A 19,893-nucleotide genomic window follows, 5' to 3' on the forward strand; every position below is an offset into this window, starting at 1 on the left:
CAGAACTTTAGTAGTCACCAATAATAGGATTGCCTATGTGCACATGAAAAACTACTGATTTACATTTTAAACAAAATGTCTTTGAGATGAATCTGTATAGTTCTTTCTGTGCCTGAACTGAGGAACAAAGAATAGTTTGTAAGACTGACCTTTAACCTGGGACCTGGTGTTAAACCTTTAGAGTATCTGACAGTTTCACCAGGGAATCTTATTCACTGTGAAACACTGTAGCTTCCTTGTGTGATCTGCAACAACCCTCAGAATGAGCAAGGCAGGGACCTTAGTGTTTTTCCTAAGGTAATTCTGTCCCTAGTGAGTGGACTGTTACTGTTCTCTTTCAGATCCCCATTTCTGCACTTGTCTCATTTGTGGAGGCCCTAGAGGTGGGGTACAGCAAGCACAAAAATCCTTACCATAACCTGATGCATGCCGCTGACGTCACACAAACTGTGCATTACCTCCTCTATAAGACAGGAGTAGCGGTAAGTAAGAGATGGACAGTCACCGTATTGGAGGGTGTTCCAGCTTGATTGAGGGTGAGCCTGGAATGAATGCATTGCCTTGTGAACTCCCCATTTCCCGACATCCCCTGATCACTATGGGGAGCTTTGGAGTGTCCTTCTGATCATCATGGAGAGCCTTGGGGTTCTCTGATGTACTCCCCTGATCACTGTAGAGAGCCTTGGGGTACCTGAGATGTCCTCCCTCCTCCTGAGCCCAATGAAACAGATCATGACCAATTAAAGAAGAACTACTAGAACTAAGTATATATCTCCACACATAGAGAGTAATCATCCTGACCTGTGACAACCTTTAATTAACAATGATATTTACTTATTCTGAAATTATGTGCAGTAGATTTGCCAACCATAACTTCGACTGATATTTGCTTAAACTATTAAGGTCTTTTCCAGAAGCATTTTAGTTATTCACATCTTATGAACTTTTTAAAGCTAAGGGTCAATCTTTACTTCTAATCTTTTGAAATACCATTATAATGGCTCTGCCTTTCAGCTCTTTAGATGGTTTTAGATGTCTTTTCTCTAATCCATTTTATTAACTGACTTGTTTGAGTTAATTATCTGAGCCTTTGACCCCTTACATTTTTATTATGTTTGTATGTCTTTCTATCTATCTATCAATCTATCTATCTATCTATCTATCTATCTATCTATCTATCTATCATCCATCTGTCATGTGTAGGTTCTCATGTGCATGTGTCAGAAGATAATTTGTAGGAGTCACTTCTCTCCTTCTACCTTGCAGAGGCCAGGGATTGAACTTAGCTTTTAAGGCTCATCAGGAAACACTTTTGCCCACTGAATCATCCCACCAGCCCCATTTGCCTGCTTTACCTCCATATAAGCCACTGATTTTAATTTGCATAAAAGTTGGTGGAAAAAAGAAAATTTGAAATAAGTAAACAAATAAAATGGCTTTCCATGCCTTTCTCTGTTGAGATCACCTTCAGAAACCTATCGAAATTACTCACTTTCACTTCTATTTCAGTTTCTAGTGCACTGAATGTATCCCCATGCTGTATGTTTTTGTTTCTGCATTTTGCTCAGGGTCATATTTTTCTTCTATTAGGTCCTCTCCTCTGGTTTAGGAACAGTTCGTTTCTTCTTAGTGTGGCATGGGTTAAATTGACCATGAATGTTGTATGTTTGGTATACATCTTATTGACCTGGCTATATTCAACAATTTGGAAATCTGCATTTAACCCCGTAAGCTCACATGCATTTTTAAATACATACAGCAAAAACTGGACACTGCTTATGGTTCAGTGGCCACAAGGCCAACCCCACCATGTGACAACAAGTCAAACCCTACTGTTTGGACTTGAGCATGGCTTCTGACTTCACCAGTATGTGATTCTCAGACTATCCTATGGATGGAAACTGAGTATTTTTCTACACAGCTCAAGGAATGCAATATACTGTTTTAAAAAGTTGAAATAGTAAGAAAGTTTGGAAATATTAAAGTCAGTTCTTAGAAAAACAAAGAAAACCCATTGCAGGAATGGCTCACATAGCTCCTTTAGAATGACGTCTTTCAGATGCAGATAGCATTTTGGATAGGCACACACTTGGTCACCTAGGATGGTTTGGTGTGTCTTTAAAATGAAAGATTTGAACCTCTTGATTTGCATAATTTTCTGGGTCAAGAGAGTAGCAATCCATTTTCTTAGGTCTCTTCAGGCCGTTTATAGGAAACACAAGATAGAAATTGCTTAGTTGTGGCAATGAGCCACAACCCAGTGTACATTTGTCTGTTGGGAGGCTTTGTCTAGTAGCTCATTGAATTAAACTTGGAATACAGTGGGAGGATCAGGCCTTCGAGCTAGACAAGCTAGATATAAATCCCTGCCTAATTATTATTAGATATTATGACCTGTGAGAAAACACTTGGATCTCTGGGCCTGGATTTCCTTTCTTCTGAAACGTGAGAAAGATTTTACCTTGAAGATGACTAGGAATAAAATATCAAAAATTCTGAGTATTTTCTTTGCCTCAACTCAGAGAGTATTAACACTATATTATTTTTTATTAAAAGACTCTTTTTAGAAAAATACTATTTAAAAAGCCATTTCAAAATCACAGGAACATTACTGAGAGAACTTGTTTAATGTAATAAAAGAGTTTCTACCCAGGAGAGCAGCCATACTAAATGATTATTTCATGAAAACATGAGGAAAACAAAATTCTCCACACCAAAACAGACTCATGAAGACATGGGTTGATGTGGAAGTGTTCACATTAAGATGTTTGATGGACTGATGCAGAAGACCTTACACTAAGAAAGACCTATGAAGACAGGCCTGACACCCTCAGATGAGTACGGAACATTTTTCTGCAGATGCCATGGACTGCAATATGCTATTTTAAAAGAATAGAATACTAAGAAAAACTGAAAGAGCTTTCCATGTGTTGGAAATTAATAAGTATGAAAGAAAAAGAATGTTCTTACAAGTTAAAAAGCATAATTATTGGTAGTCTGTAGGGCAGAGCCTTTCAGAAGTCATCTGTATCAGGCTCCTGACTTGTTCCCTCTTTTCTCCTTCTTCTAATGTCCAGCCTCTTTGCCTTTCTGGATAGGGATTGAGCATTTTAGCAAGAGTCCTCCCTCTTGATTAGTCTCTTTAAGTGTACAGATTTTAGTAGGTTTATCCTATAATATATGTCTATATGAGTGAGTATATACGATGTGTGTCTTTCTGCTTCTGGGATACCTCACTCAGGATGATCTTTTCCAGATCCCACCATTTACCTGTAAATTTCATGATTACCTTGTTTTTTATTGCTGAGTAATATTCCATTGTATAGATGCACCACAATTTCTGTATCCATTCCTCCACTGAGGGGCATCTGGGCTGTTTCCAGCTTCTGGCTATTACAAATAAGGCTGCTACAAACATGGTTGAGCAAATTTCCTTATTGTGTACTTGAGCCTCTTTTGGGTATATTCCTAGGAGTGGTATAGCTGGATCTTGAGGAAGCACTATTCCTAATTGTCTGAGGAAGTGCCAGATTGCTTTCCAGAGTGGTTGTACAAGTTTACATTCTCACCAGCAGTGGAGGAGGGTTCCCCTTTCTCCACAAACTCTCCAGCATGTGTTGTCATTTAAGCTTTTGATATTAGCCATTCTTATGGGTGTAAATGCAGATGCTGAGACTTATGGGCAACCTTTGGGTAGAGTGCAGGGAATCTTATGAAAGAAGTGGGAAACAGTAAGATCTGGAGAGGACAGGAACTCTACAAGGAGAGCAACAGAACCAAAAAATCTGAGCACAGGGGTCTTTCCTGAGACTGATACTCCAACCAAGGACTATGCATGGAAATAACCTAAGACCCCTGCACAGATGTTGCCCATGCAGTTCAGTATCCAAGTGGGTTCCATTGTAATAGGAACAGGGACTGAACATTTACTATGATAAGCTCGGTACTTGGTTAAACCACCCCATGGTGACAGTATTAGGTGGTAAGGACTTTAAGAAATAATGGGAAAATAAGGGCAAAGCTCACAGAAACAGGATTAGTGTTGTTACAAAGGAGATCCAGAACTCCCTTCCTCTCTTTTCCTGGCCCTTTGCTCTTCTACTGGTGTGTAGCTTTGTCCTGTCATGTGGTATGTCACCATCTTCAAACAACTGTCAATCAGTCATGAACTGATTCAAATTCATGAGAACAAATCAAACTTTTCTCTTTCTAAGTTGATTTATCTTGCATACTTGTCATAGAAATAGAAATTAACAAAGGAACTACTGCATGAAGAGGAATTTTGATCCAGCAACATGGCTGTTCTGGCAAGGAACAACATCCAAAGACTTGCTATGTGATCTGTCTGAATGCAGACATACTCTGGATTACAATATAATCTGGCTGGAATACAGACACACCCTTAGTACACACCTTTAATCCCAAATAATGAATGTAAGGTTACTTTACACAAAAAAGCAGCCATGTTTGAAAGTGATGTCTAATTGAAGGGTAGACAAAGTGATGACTCAGAAAAAGATTTGATCGAATGAGTCAGAGATAGGATACAATCAACTCTCAGGAAAGAGAGAATACTTAAGAACAGTGCAGGGAGAAAGAATAGAGTTTTTTTTTTTTTACCAAGATTTTGTTGTTGTTGTTTATTTGTTTTGTTTTGTTTTTTAAACAGGGAGAGTTTTACAGGTTACAGAGAGAGAGCCAGCTAGATACAGGTGAACACAGGATGAGCCAGAGAATGAGAAGTAGCCAGAAGATTAGAACATATTGCCAGGATTCATTTGAGGCCCTGTAGAGCAATTCAGTGAGATTCTGAGAGAAGCTAGTTTGAATCAGTTAGCTTGGAAAGTAATTTGGACCAGAAGAGCTGAATTGAACCAGCCAAAAAGTGTTCAGAACGAACTGGAAAGGTTTGTGAACAGTTTTCATCTCATCTCCTCATCTGAGGGCATAGAAACAGCATTTACAACTGCGCATTGTCTTCTTAAATGTTTATACAATTATACCCTGGCATGTAAAATAGAATATAATTTCATGTAAATAAGTTTGCAGCCTGGGAAAACTGCTCCTACCTATACAAAATAAGTTTCTGTGGTATTTTGTTATGGTAGTCCTGGAAAAGTAATACAGCAGCACAGCCAAGCTGGCCCCATTTCTGACTTCTGACTTCTTTTATTTTTTTAATTTTATGTGTACGAATGTTTCACTGCATGTATGTATTCATTCCAAGTACATTCCTGGTACCCATGCATGCCCATTCAGAAGAGGGTTTTAGATTTCCTGGATCCAGAATAACAAAAAACTGAACTAAGTGCTTAGTTTGGTGGTGTGCTAAGAACAGGACCTAGGTCCTCTGCAAAAGAAGCAAGTACTCTTGAACAGTGAGCCAATGTCTCTAGTCTCCCACACATGACTCTTATGGCTATGAATTTAAGTATTTGGCCATAATTTGGCAACTTCACTGGTGAAAGAGAAATCCTTGTACCTCATAATCCTCACAGACATATTCTCGAGGGTAATGTAGTGCAGACTGAAGCAGAGGCAGAGCAGTGCTTTGAGCTCATCTATTCAGCCTATTTTTAGTACATATTGTGCATAGTATCCTGCAGGATATAAACATGAATCAAACAGCTTCATCGACTTGAAAGGAAGAATCTGAAGCATTTATGCTAATGCAAGTCAACACCAACCTCAATGGTATAACAGCCAATGGTGTACTGTGCTCCTTTATTTGCAGTGTATCCATATATGCACAAATGTGTGTGCAGGTGCATGTATGTGGAGGACAGAGGACGTCAGGTGCCCTTCAGTGGATCCTATCTACCTTGTCTTTGTGATAGGATCTCTTACTGACCTAGAGCTTGTAACTAGGCTAAACTAGCTGGCCAGTGAGCTGGAGGAATCTGCCTGTTTCCACCACTCTTGCCCTGGGATTACAGCCACCACACCTGGCTTTTGGGAATGGAACCTGGGTGTTGGGAATGGAACTCTGGTCTTTGTGTTTGTATAACAAACATTTTATCTCACCATACATATTTTCATGACCTACCACTTCTGTGTGTGTGTGTGTATGTGTGTGTGTGTGTGTGCATTACATGTTTTTTTTTTGAGAAGACATATACCTTGCACTTTATTTATTTATCTATTTTTAATTATACTTTATTTACTTTGTATCCTTCCTCTAGTTCCCTCCCTCCTCCCCTCCCAACCCCTCCCTTCCTCCTCCTTCTCTACACACTTCCCTCCCCAAGTCCACTGATAGGGGAGGGTTTCTTTTTCTTCCTTCTGATCCTAGTTTGTTAGGTCTCATCAGGACTGGCTACATTGTCTTCCTCTGTGGCCTGGTAAGGCTGCTCCCCCCTCAGGGAGAGGTGATAAAGAGCAGGCCAATCAGTTCATGTCAGAAGCAGTCCCTGTTCCCATTACTATGGAACCCACTAGGACACTGAAGTGGGTAGTAGTCATGGGCTACATCTGTGCAGGGGTTCTAGGTTATCTCCATGCATGGTACTTGGTTGGAGTATGAGTCTCAGGAAAGACCCCTGTGCTCAAATTTTTTGGTTCTGTTGCTCTCCTTGTGGACCTCCTGTCTTCTCCAGCTCTTACTATTATTTCCCACTTCCTCATGTTTTTAAAGCCATCTTTTGTGGTGATTAGTGAGTAAGAATGTAGAAGTAGAAACTGCTGTTCACACAACAAAGCCACGACATCCTTAGAGTAATATGTCCTGCAGCAGTGGAAAATGACCTGTGTCCATTTCCTTCATATTGCCTCTGTTGTATACAGTTCTCCTCACCCACCAATACACCTAAGCACACAGCTTTCATTTCTGAGCCATGCATGTCACAGTCGAAAATATACTATCTTCACGTGTCAAGGCAGCTCTGTCAATGAACTGGCTGTAACACACCAATTTGGAAGACATGAAAACATCACAGTCAGATAATCCTAGAACAAAATGCCTATGGAACTTAAATTTCTGATTGCTTATATTTTGACACAAAACCTCTACATTCACAGTAATTAAGTTGGAAAAGACAAGGAAATTTGAGCCATATTAAAATTTGGCTCAAAATGGCTTCTTCCACCTTCTCTATCTTTACTTTTACCAAGGATAGCATCTGATACCACGCAGAGAACATTTAATTACTGGCTCAGTTTTTTTGAGGCCATGCATAATCTGTTATGCTCATGACTATAACTTCTTTTATCCATACATACCATCCATTCAGTTCTAAGTCATAAGGCTCTACCTTTGTGTCATTTACACATGCTGTAAGACCTTTTCATCCCTCCTCCCTCTTCAGACAAATGTTCTTCCTAGAGTGTTGGTCTGGCTCTGCTACTCTCTGGGATGTAAACATCACTGCCTGGTGAGTTGGTTTACATTCCTCACTCACTCTGGCTTTTAATTCCCGATGTTTCCTAGGATGCTTCTGCCTTGATTGCCACTCAGTACAGGCACTCATTTCATTACTCAAGATGGACAGGTGCTTCTGAAAAATGCCCTTCTCCACTTCATGCTCTCCCCATCACCAAGGATCATTTTTGTTGCCCCAAATGTCATTTTTTTACCTTTCTTATCCCCAAGTCAGTATGCATACTGACAAAGCTTGAGTTTTACAAGGAGTTTCAAAGTACAGTTTGGATTTTGCTATGTGCCTGTTTGATCCCTTGCTGTTTGGGTTTCTTAAAAGCTAAGTGATAACTAAGAATAGCTGTTAGTGTGTCTGGGTGGGAGCGAAGTGTGCCTCATGTTTGTAATGTAGGAACTGTTCTTTTGTAGGCTTTCTGCTGCCAGGACTATTGATGATCTGTGACTTGGACTTGCTTAGGCACTATGATAATTCCCATCCACCACCTTATTTTAAAATATGACATTTCTGTGAGTTCAGTGCCAGACTCCACCACATAGTGAATTTTGAGATAGCCTGTTCTGTGGTTTGAGACTCTTTATCAAGGAAAAGAAAGAAAAATAAATCAAGAAGAGGTGTGGTATAATGTTATACATACATAAGTATAGAGAAAATTAAATGAATGGAGACTATAAATGAATGAAATTTAACTTAGATATTATAGGTGAGAATTCTAAAGTCTCATTGTTTGGCTTGTCACATGACCAACTGTGTGATTTTGGGTAGATCCTGAGTCTTCCCTGTCCTCATTTTCTCAATATGTAAAGTGAGAATAACAACTGCACAGTTAGTTCTGTCATGAAGATATGAAAGATAAATGACTTTCTATATTTGAAAAGAGGATTTGGTAGCCTGAGAGATGGCTCAGTGGTTAAGAACATGGGCTGCTCTTCCAGAGTACTGAGGATGGATTCCCAGTACCCATATGATGGCTTGCAGTCTGAAATTCAGGTTTGGTGGATCTGATGGCCTCTCTGGCTTCTGTGGGCAGTACATGCATGCAGTGTACAAACACATATGCAGACAACACACATGTAGTCAAAAATAAATCTTTTTAAAGATAAGGGCATGATAGCAAAAGAGAGACAAGGTAGAAGGAGTTAGAGGAAATTGTGGAGAAGTAGTGGTAGATGTATATAATCAAAACCTATTGTGTAAGTATACGGAATTTTCAAAGAATGAAAACAGTATTTTCAGCCACTTTTGATGTGAACCGATGGACTAAGATCAGAAAGGAGAGGAGAAGCTCCCCTATCAGTGGACTTGGGGAGTGGCATGCATGCAGAGGGAGGAGGGAGGGTGGGATGGGGAGGGGAGGAGGGAGGGGCTTATGGGGGGATGCAGAATGAATAAAGTGTAATTGATGAAAAATTTAAAAAAAAGGGAAAAAAACAGTATTTTCTTTTTTTTTTAATTTTTATTTTTTTAATATTAGTTACAGTTTGTTAACTTTGTATTCCTGCTGTATCCCACTCCCTCTTTCCCTCCCAACCCCACCCTCCCACCCTCATCTCCTCTCTGCCCCTTTCCAAGTCCACTGATAAGGGAAAGCCTCCTTCCCTTACATCTGATACAGGTTTATCAGGTATCGTCAGGACTGGCTGTGAAGTCCTCCTCTATGGCCTAGCAAGGCTGCTTCTCCCTGGGAGAGAGGGTCAAAGAGCCTGCCATTGAGTTCATGTCAGAAACAGTCCCTGTTCCCCTTATTAGGGTACCCCCTTGGACACTGAGCTACCAAGGGCTACATCTGAGCAGGGGCTCTAGGTTGCATCCATACATGGTCCTTAAAAACAGTATTTTAAAAAGCACCTAGGATAAGTTCTGCAGCTGAACTTTTCTAAGGGGAGGAGGTGGAAAGGCAGTTTCAGGTTTTCTGCAACCTTTTCTCATCCATACCTTATCAATTACATTTACTTCCTAATTTACTTAGGCAGGGCATGTGCCTCTGTGTGTGCATGTGTGGAAATCAGAGGATAATTCCCTTTATGGATCTCAGATATTGAGCTCTTGTCAGGCTTTGCAGTGGGCACGTTCACCCGAAAGGCCACTTACCAGCACATCTGCATAGCTTTTTCATCTCATTTCAATAATTTTCTTTTAGTCTTTTGCTGCTGTTTTTTGTTTTTGTTTTGTCTTTCCATTCCTTTGAACCATAGTGTGTACTTGTCAGGGATATTATTGAATATGTAAAGGATAATTGCTTTGGAATTTCATGCTACAAATTATTAGAAGTATTTTTTAAAGTACTAAATCCTCCCACTTCGTGTTCTGTAATGTGAAGTCAAGTTTTTCATAGATTGCAGGAATTTTCTTAGTTAATAACTAAAATTAACTATTTGAAAGAAATACTTAAAGAAGAGAACTATAAAATGTACATGATCATAGTGAATCACTTTGCATGAACTTAAGTAACACAAATATATCTCATACACTCATTGTGAGCTCTTTTCTGAGTTGGCTGATTTGGGTCCTCATTTTGTCTCCTACCAGCCCTTTCCCTATGTAAACCCTTGACATTCTTTTCTTTGCAGTGAAGTGGGAACTTACAAATACAAAGCATGTTAGTGACTTTTCTGATGCTTTGACAAAATGCCAGGACCAGAGGCAACTTAGTTATTTCAGCTCATGCTTTTGGGGGATGAGACCAGGAGAACAGAGCAAATGTACAATCGAAAGCCTCAGAGCAGTTGGAAATGGTGCAGGTCTTTAACCTCTCAAAGCTTGCCTGAATCCAGGGATAGACTTCCTCTAACAAAGCCTCTCCTCCCAAACCTCCCCAACAGTGCCACCAACTGGAGACCAAAGAGTGCAAATCACACCATCAGTGTACATTTTTACAGCTCTCTATGGATTCACAGTTGTCACATGTGTTTTGACAGCCATGGTGTCAATGACTGTCCAAGGCATTCAACTTGGGTTCTATAGAAACACCTACTTCATATGTTATTGTTCATAATTAAATGGTTTATATCACACCTGCTTAAGAAATTATAATGACTGCAACTAATCAAAAGAGGGTTTAGAGTAACTATGCTGAATCTGGCAAACATCATTTCAATCAGTTACAAAACTGAGCAGAGAGTGCAAGCAGGTGGCCTATGAGGCCTGAAGGTGATGATGTGTGTACTGGGTTGTAAGCAAGGGGTACACAGGGATGGGGGTCCATTTAGTGGGACAATAGAGGGGTTCTTTTTAATTTATTTTTATATTAATTGCAGTTTATTCACTTTGTATCCCAGCTGTAGCCTCTTCCCTCATTCCTTCCCAATCCCATCTCCTCTCCCTCATCTCCTCCCATGCCCCTCTCCAAGTCCACTGATAAGGAAGGTCTTCCTCCTCTTCCATCTGACCCTAGCCTATCAGCTCTCATCAGGACTGGCTGCATTGTCTTCCTCTATGGCCTGGTAAGGCTGTTCCCCTGTCAGGGAGAGGTGATCAAAGAGCCAGCCACTGAGTTTATGTCAGAGACAGTCCCTGTTCCCATTGCTAGAGAACCCACTTGGACACTGAGTTGCCATGGACTACATCTGTGCAGGGGTTCTAGGTTATCTCCATGGATGGTCCTTGGTTGGAGTATCAGTCTCAGAAAAGACCCCTGGGACAGATTTTTGGTTCTGTTGCTCTCCTTGTGGAGCTCCTGTCCTCTCCAGGTCTTTCTATCTCCCCCTTCTTTCATAAGATTTCCTGCACTCTGCCCAAAGTTTGGTTATGAGTCTTAGCATCTGCTTTGATATGCTGCTGGGTAGAATCTTTCAGAGGCCCTCTGTGGTAGGCTCCTGGCGTGTTCCCTGTTTTCTCCCACTTCCAATGTCCATCCCGTTTGCCTTTCTGAGTGAGGATTTGTGGGAATGTAAACTTGCACAACCACTTTGGAAATCAATCTGGTGCTTTCTCAGACAATTAGGAATAGTGTTTCCTCAAGATACAGCTCTGAGGCATAAATCCAAAATATGCTAAAATACACAACAAGGACATTTGCTCAACCATGTTCATAGCAGCTTTATTCATAATAGCCAGAACCTGGAGACAACCCAGAAGTCCATCAATGGAGGAATGGATACAGAAATTGTGGTACGTTTACACAATGGAATACTACTCAGCAATTAAAAACAAGGAAATTATGAAATTTGCAGGCAAATGGTGGGAACTAGAAAAGATCATCCTGAGTGAGGTATCCTAGAAGCAGAAAGACACATGTGGTATATACTCACTTATAAGTGGGTATTAGACATATAATGTAGAATAAACATAATAAAATCTATACATCTAAAGAAGCTAAGCAAGAAGGAGGACCCTGGGTAAATGATCAACAGAGGGGTTATTTTTTGCATTTTTATTTTTTTAATATTAATTACAGTTTATTCATTTGTATCCCAGCTGTAGCCAGCCTTCATTCACTCCCAATTCCACCCTTCCTCCCTTTTCTCCTCCCATGCTCCTCCCCAAGTCCACTGATAAGGGAGGTCCTCCTCCCCTTTCATCTGACCCTAGCTTATCAGGTCTCATCAGGACTGGCTCTTCCCTCCTCAGTGGGAGGTGATCAAAGAGCCAGTCACTGAGTTCATGTCAGAGATAGCCCCTGTTCCCCTTACCAGGAAGCCCACTTGGATACTGAGCTGCCATGGGCTACATTTGAGCTGGGGTTCTAGGTTATTGAAGTTATATCCATGAATGGTCCTTGGTTGGAATATCAGTCTCAGAAAAGACCCCTGTGCCCAGAATTTTTGGTTCTGTTGCTCTCCTTGTGGAGCTCCTGTCCTCTCCAGATCTTACTGTTTCCCCCTTCTTTCATAAGATTCCCTGTAGTCTGCCCAATGTTTGGTTATGAGTCTCAGCATCTGCTTTGATACACTGCTGGGTGGAGTCTTTCAGAGGCAACAGAGAGCTTCTTAAACACCTATGTGCATCAATAGTATCTAGAAGACTTGATGGAGTACACGTTGCTGAGCCATAATTTATACATTTCGATTCCTTGGGAATGCACAGCGCCAGAGAATTTGCTTGTACTTGTAGGAGTTTCCAGGCATTAGTAATTCTGCTGTCTTTGGACAGAATTCATCAACTCCTTTACCAGGGGTGTGATTGGAGTCACATCCTCTAAGCATCATTTTATCCACGGGGAAAAAAAAAACCAAACAACTGTCTTATTCGTCCTGCACATGTAGCTTCGCACCTTGTAGTGATGCTTCTCCCATAGTTGGACTTGAGGGCCTCTACTCTTGGTGCTTGCTATTATGTTAAAATTTATTAATGATGCCTGCCTGAATGAAAGAGAGAGGGTGATGTGTTGAATTTTTCTCAGGGTTGGGGAAGGGTGAGGAAGAGGAAAGGGAAGAGAAGTAAGAATTTTATTTTCTAGTTGGAGGGATATTTGCTGAGGGCATTTAAAAGTTCATCATGTTGACTGTCATTGCCTTTCTGGAAAGTCAGATCAGAGAAATAGTTCTTTCAACCTCACATGTTATGCTCAAGCCACAAGTTCACAATTTCCTCAATGAGGGAAAGCTCACACTACCTCTATGTGTAAGAAACCTTGTTTAGTGATAGCATCAGCTGCAGGGTAGAAGGCAGCAGCATGGGTGTGTGGTTCGCATGCTGCCACAGTGTGAGGAGGACAGATTATCTGATGCTGTGAATCTCCCTTTCAGAACTGGCTGACGGAGCTGGAGATCTTTGCAATAATCTTCTCGGCTGCCATCCACGACTATGAGCACACCGGAACCACCAACAACTTCCACATTCAGACTCGGTGAGGGGGAAGAAGTGTTTGTAGAACAGGCAGGAGGCGCTGAGATGTCATTTTAGAGGACAGTGGGGTCTGTGCTTGTCATTTTCCTTTTATGTGGTTTCTCTGTTTTGAATTTTGAAAGGATTAATTTATAAACAAGACACAAGCCTGGGTGGCTTCATTGAGCACACTGCACTTTGAAAGCCATCTGCTGATCTTTCTCATGTTTTATTCAGATCTGAAGTGGATCCTGCTCTCTTCACTATTGTGGTGTTTACTCGGTGGCTTCATTGAGCACACTGCACTTTGAAAGCCATCTGCTGATCTTTCTCATGTTTTATTCAGATCTGAAGTGGATCCTGCTCTCTTCACTATTGTGGTGTTTACTCGTTATTTATGTATGTTCTGTGCCTACTGTGCCTGTTTCTATTGGGTGTGGTACATGTTGCATAGAGGCCCAGATGTCATGTAAATGACATCACTAAGCTCAGATAATCACGGGAGGGCTTCTATGATGCTAACAATATGGGTGCCTTCTCACTCTCTGCTCCCTGAGCTTCTGGTGAGGTACTCTTGCCTATGCTCTTATCTCTTTCCTTCTCCATGGCATAAGAAGATAGTCTTTTCTGTGCTGTGTTCAGAAGGGGAGTAAAAGCAAAATAAAGGACTTAAGCCATTCTATTTAGTCCTCACTCCTTCTCTCCAGGTAGAGTAGTTTGAGGTGCTGGAAACTTACTTTCGTCATCTGTTCCAAGGTCTTTAAATATAGGCAGATTCCCAGAAGACAGGGTGAAAGCTTTTCTTGAAGGACAGAGACTGCAGTGACTCAGAGCTGTCTAAGGAGGAGGGGTGGGTAAGACAGTTTCATGGAGCTTGCTTGGAGAGCAAGAACAAGAGCTTAGTGCCACAAAATACATGTCTACCGTTATCAAACTCTGGAAAGAAATTCAAACATTGACACATTGGCCCTCAGCAAAGCTTTGTCTAGTTTGCCTGAGCGCATGTGATCCCCATGTAGAAAACTATGTGGTTAGACCCCCTTTTTTTTTGACAGACAAGATGTCAATTAAGCCTAGGACTTTTAAGATAACCTAGACTCGGTTGGATCAACAGTAACTTGCTATCTTTGGGAGCATCAGTCCTATTGTCAGAAGACTGTGGCTTCCTTTACAGTCCTGTGACTTAGTTGTTCTGAGACTGTAAGAAAACACTATAAATATGGTAGCCTAGTTGAGAAACAAATGAGCTCTGATAATCCAAGCTTTCATTATAATGGAGATATTAAAATGATGTGCGATCCTGGACTACGTAACACTTAAAAGCAGAATAATCTTTGCAGATATATTAAAATTATATCATTTGCCTTCAACTACCCATCTGTGACATTTCTGTGGAAGATCTATTTAAAATAAAATTACAGAGGCAGATTGCAGGTAGTAACCACCAGATGATATGTACTTACAGAATTACAACTAAAGTAAATTCAACAGAGTATTCACTAAATTAAATAAAATTTGAAAAAATTAAGCTATTCCAGAAATCCTAAGGAAGTTTAACACACTGACATTTTTAAAAGTCACTTTTGCCACTGATGCAGGTCATTGAGGTCTGGCTATAAAGCAGGTTTCAGCATGCTCACGGCACACCTATATAGTGATCTACTGATCATGTGGGATGCTAGTTTGAGTTGTCAGTGACTCAAATGCATGGGGACAACATTACTTCTAAACACATGAAAGACTGGTAACACACAGTAACTTGCCAAAGTAAGCAAAGGCTCTCAGTGATATCCCAAATGAAGGACAGTGTGTTTCCCTGTTCAGGTCGGATCCAGCTATCCTGTACAATGACAGATCTGTATTGGAGAATCACCACTTGAGTGCAGCCTACCGCCTTCTGCAGGAAGACGAAGAGATGAATATTCTCGTCAACCTCTCAAAGGATGACTGGAGGTAATGTGAGATGACAGATTTGGAAGCCACAGAGGGCTAGTGTGGACAGATGGGGCATGCTTGGACTGAGGAAATATACCATGCCTAAACATTGTACTGCTCTCTCATATGAACATAACATTGTACTGCCCCAAAGCTTGCTAATTTGGCTTTTCATCTTTATAAAGAGTACATGTGATCTCTCTTTCCTGTATCACAAACAAATATGAATTTTATGGTGATACACACACACACACGTACATATAGCATCAGAGAGCCCTGATAACTATAGAGAATTTACCCTGAGACTACAAGGTTAGTTTGGCACTCAAAAAAATTAAAATGATTCTCCATATTAAAAGCAAATGAGCAAGCACAGAAAGTCAAATGTTGTTGGTAAATATTTGTAATTCCAGCACACTGGACACTGAAACAGGAGGATACTGAGTTGGAATCCAAACTGAACTATGTCAGGCCAGCCAGAGCCATATAGTGAGCCATCCATTAAAAAAAAAAAAAAAAAAAAAAAAAAACATGAACAAGAAAACCAAAACAAAACAAAGCAAAAGAGCAACAAAAAACAAAGAATGTATTTGTTTTTGTTTCAATAGCTCTATCCAAAATACTTGACAAAAGTCATTACTCATCCAATATAAACTCTCTTCAAATGAGAAACAAAGGGGAGCATATTGCATCTCTAGCTACATACGGGGTAGCTATGTAAAGCCACAGCCGTCATGGTAAAATGCTGAACACTTCCCTCTGAAGACTGGGAACAATATTAGGATGCCTAATCCTATATTAAATAACATAAAGTATTTTTTTTTTTAAGAAATGAAATGTGATTGCACATAAAGTCTTAAGACTATTACAGCAGCCACTAAAACTGTTAATGAATTTTATAAGGCCACTAAATATGAGGTTGATGTGAAAAATAATAGACTAGTGGCTAGCCATTAGGAAATTACATTCAGAATTTTTGCACAGGAAAGTAGATAAAGGATTGGATTTATTGAAATCAGTGTGGAAATTCTAAGAAGACTAAAAACAGAACAACTATATGACTCAGCTTTCCAACTCATGGATCCACCCCTAAAGAAATGTATGAGACTAGCACAGAGAGACTGCACCCTAACCTTTATTTGTGACCATGTTCGCAGAGGCAAGCTACGAATCCTCCTGGACACACATGTTGGTGAATGGATAAAGGAAATGGATGATATTTCTTAACTTGTGGGAGGGGTGCATTTGATCCCAATGCACTGTGGGATCAAATTCAGGTGATTAGACTTGGTGGACGGTGCCTTTACCCACTAAGCCATCTTACCAGCCCCTTCAGTGGAGTATTATCTCCAAAAAAGCAAGAAATTATGGCATTTATAGAAAAATAGCTGAATTAGAAAGCATCATGTTAAATCGAATAAACCAAACCCGGAAAAGTAGATACTGAACTTTTTTCTTGCCTGTGGAATCTAGATTACAAAAACACACATTTGACATAAAGGTAGAAGGAGGTCTCCATGTGGAAAGGAGGAAAGAAGAGCAAGAGGGGGTAGGGTGGGTTAAAAACCAATCTAAGTGCACTGCTGCTCATTTACACAGGGCCATACTGACAGCTATCACTTTGTACTCTAATTAAATATCCTTTAGTAGGAAGGTCAGAGGTCAGTGTTAGATGCCCTCCTCGATAGTTCTCCAGTTTGTTTGGTTGTTTACTGAGTCAGCCCCTCTCTTGAACCTGGAGATCACTAATTGGTAGTACTGGTTGGACAGCAAGCCCTAGGCATCCTCCTGTCCCAGTCCCTCTTCCCTCAGTGCTAGTTACAAACATGACCCGTTAAACCCAGCACGTGGAACCTCATGCTTTCCTGGCGAGCACTGTTCCTACTGACATATCTCTCCAGACCCTTCAGTGGGGAAAGAAAACTATTCTCAGCAAATGGTGTTAAGACAGGTAGATATCAGTGGAAAACAATGATTTTGACTCATACTCAAACCATGCTCAAAAATCAACTCAAATTTTGTCATAAAGCAGAACATAACATCTAAGCAATCTGTAATAGCCCAACTGGGAAAGCCTCAGACTGAAGAATAAAACATAACAGGTGAAATGGCTACTTGGTCCAGAACGCAGCTCAGTAGTAGGCATCCCGGGCTTGTTCGCAGTACTACAGAGGCAATGATAGTGGCAAGAACATTACAGAAAGCACAGCAACATCTTCAGGACAGGTGTTATTCTTAGAACACAAAAGGCAAGAAGCATTTTTTTTTAAATAATAAATTAAACTTAATAAGAACTAAACTTTTGGGAATTGATGTAAGTGAAGAAAGTGAAGAAGTGTGAGCACCATGCATAAATGTGTGTACCATGCATATCCTGCTGGGGTTTATATGCAGAGCATAATACATCTTAACCGTTCAGTAAGAAGAAGTTGTAGGAGCTGGAGAGATGGCTTGGTGGTTAAGAGCATTGACTGTGCTTCCAAGGATGCAGGTTCCCAGCACCCACATGGCAGCTCACAACTGTCTGTAATGCTAAGATACACCCACGGACATACGTGCAGGCAAAACACCAACGTACATTAAAAGTAAGAAAAGAAAACTGTAAAGTAAATATAATTGAAACATTGTTTCCAAAAATGATGATATGCAAATGGTAAAAGTACATGAGAGATATTTATTGATAGCATTTGGTCAAAAATGCAAATTAAAACCACAGTGAGACACCCTCTAGATGCTACCCACTAGATGGCTAGAATTAAAGGCTGACACAAGGCAAGAATAATAAAAATAAAATTTAACACAGTAGTCAAAAATATAAAGTTAAACAGACATTCTGCAAAGAGCTTGGCAGTTATTTATAAAGCTAAATGCTTGGGATCCTAACAGAGCAGCCATTTTACTCCTGGATATTTCCTCTCAAACAATGAGGCCATGTCCATACAGAGACTTCCACACGGATACTGAGAGAAGATTTATTGTACTCACCCTAAACTAGTGTAGAAGAAACCAGATCTACATCACCTAGTATGTGGATGGCCACCTGAGAAGCAAACACTTTAATTCAGATGAGAGCTTCACTGTAACTTTCTCTCTAGGGTACTTTTCCAAATGACAGATGCATCCTACTCTTTTGTAAAGGGTTATTTTATTTGTAAATCATGTGCATGTATATGTGTCTGTGTGTGAATACACACACGTGAGTGCAAGTATTCAAGGAAGTGATCGTCCAGATGTGGGCGTTTAGAATTGAACTCGGGACCTCTGCAGGGGTATTAATACTCTTAACCACAGAGCACGTTCTCTATCCCCCTCTATCATATTCTTAATAAATTGTTCTGTACTCCTTAACCTTCATTTATATCCCACATCATAAAAAAAAAAACACACTGAAAATACTGACATTAGATTTGAAATGTCTGAAACAACTGATTTTGACTAAATGTGACAAAAAAAAATAGCTTGTATTTTTTTTTCTTTGCTTTCATGCCTTTTCTCAAAAGGGAGTTTCGAACCTTGGTAATTGAGATGGTAATGGCCACAGATATGTCCTGTCATTTCCAGCAAATCAAAGCCATGAAGACAGCCCTGCAGCAGCCAGAAGCGTGAGTAGCCTGTGACATCGTGTCCTCATAGGGCTTTGAACTGAGATCTGTACATTTTACGCACTGAAAACACATCACCTTCAGGGTATTATCTCAGAAAGTAGTGTTGGTTTATCTCAGAAAGTAGGGATGTCTAGAGCAAAGAATTTGAACATCATCTCACAACCAGTTAGAGGCTAATTGGAGTTGGGGTAAATATGACATGGTGCCAGTCAGCCCCAATTTGCATCATTACCCTGTTAGTAATTAAACGATCAAAGGTCTGCTAAATATAGAGGTAAAGAAAAAAAGGAAGAAAGAAAAAGAGTTGGTCACATTTCTGTTGCCTGATTGAAAAATTCAGCCACTCTACGAACTGGTCAAATGAGAAGTGACTGATTCAGTGCTGAATTAGTGCTGAAATGTTCATTCACCAACGTGGTGACAGTGCTTAGAGGCAAATAGTTATTTCCTCATCAGTGCCAGCTGGGTTCAGGGTGGGGAAGCAGAGCGGATTCTGAAGATTTTGAACGTCCGGTGTTTGAGGTGTGTGGTCACCACGTGCTTGCATGTGTTGGGTTTGCAGAATTGAAAAGCCGAAAGCCTTATCCCTGATGCTGCACACAGCAGACATCAGCCATCCTGCGAAAGCATGGGATCTGCACCACCGCTGGACCATGTCCCTCCTGGAGGAGTTCTTCAGACAGGTACCCTGCCTCTTGCTGCTCATCAGGGCTGGTGATCCTTTGGAAATCAATTATTTTAGCACCTCTCTGGCAAGGACAATTGAGGACATAGTTTGGAGGGAGGGGCCCCAGTTGTTTTATTTTTTTTTTTATATGTAATGCTTGAATTTTACCTCAGTTTTTATTCTTAAGACATTGTGAAATGCATTCTGTCTTAGGCATTTCTACTTTGTGTGTCAGTCTCTTGTTTAAGTGTCATTTGAGGAGGCCTTTTTCTTTTCCCTTTTTCCCTAATGAGTTACCAAAAAGGTTATTTTGGTAGCGCCTTGTAGTACTAAGTTGATCATCTTTGACTCGTGTCTTTCATTATTAAGTAATGGATCCTTTCTTAGATGAGCCATGAAACAATGTTCCAAAACTAAGATGTGGCAAATTGGAGTAAAGAAATCATTAGGAGTTATTGTTCAAGTGCATTTAAATTTAACTACACCTTTAATCCAGGGTCGTGTGCTATCTAAAAGAATAGACAGTCTTTAATGAGTATGCATTGCT

At 40.4% G+C, this 19,893-nt stretch overlaps 1 protein-coding gene across 6 annotated transcripts in view; it reads left to right on the forward strand.

The window, feature by feature from the left end:
• Pde1c (phosphodiesterase 1C) overlaps positions 1 to 19,893 on the forward strand; it is a 530,439-nt gene that overhangs the window by 438,037 nt on the left and 72,509 nt on the right. For all 6 annotated transcript variants that reach the window (XR_009590708.1, XM_060379957.1, XM_060379959.1 and 3 more), the window contains 5 exons: positions 342 to 482; positions 13,061 to 13,161; positions 14,964 to 15,092; positions 18,575 to 18,676; positions 19,242 to 19,362. Coding sequence is in view for 5 of the 6 variants with exons in the window: in XM_060379957.1 (XP_060235940.1) it covers positions 342 to 482; positions 13,061 to 13,161; positions 14,964 to 15,092; positions 18,575 to 18,676; positions 19,242 to 19,362 (594 nt within the window). In the remaining variant the exon portion in view is untranslated. The remainder of the gene's footprint in view (positions 1 to 341; positions 483 to 13,060; positions 13,162 to 14,963; positions 15,093 to 18,574; positions 18,677 to 19,241; positions 19,363 to 19,893) is intronic.

This window comes from Meriones unguiculatus, chromosome 3 (genome assembly GCF_030254825.1).
Source record: "Meriones unguiculatus strain TT.TT164.6M chromosome 3, Bangor_MerUng_6.1, whole genome shotgun sequence".
NCBI lineage: Eukaryota > Metazoa > Chordata > Mammalia > Rodentia > Muridae > Meriones > Meriones unguiculatus.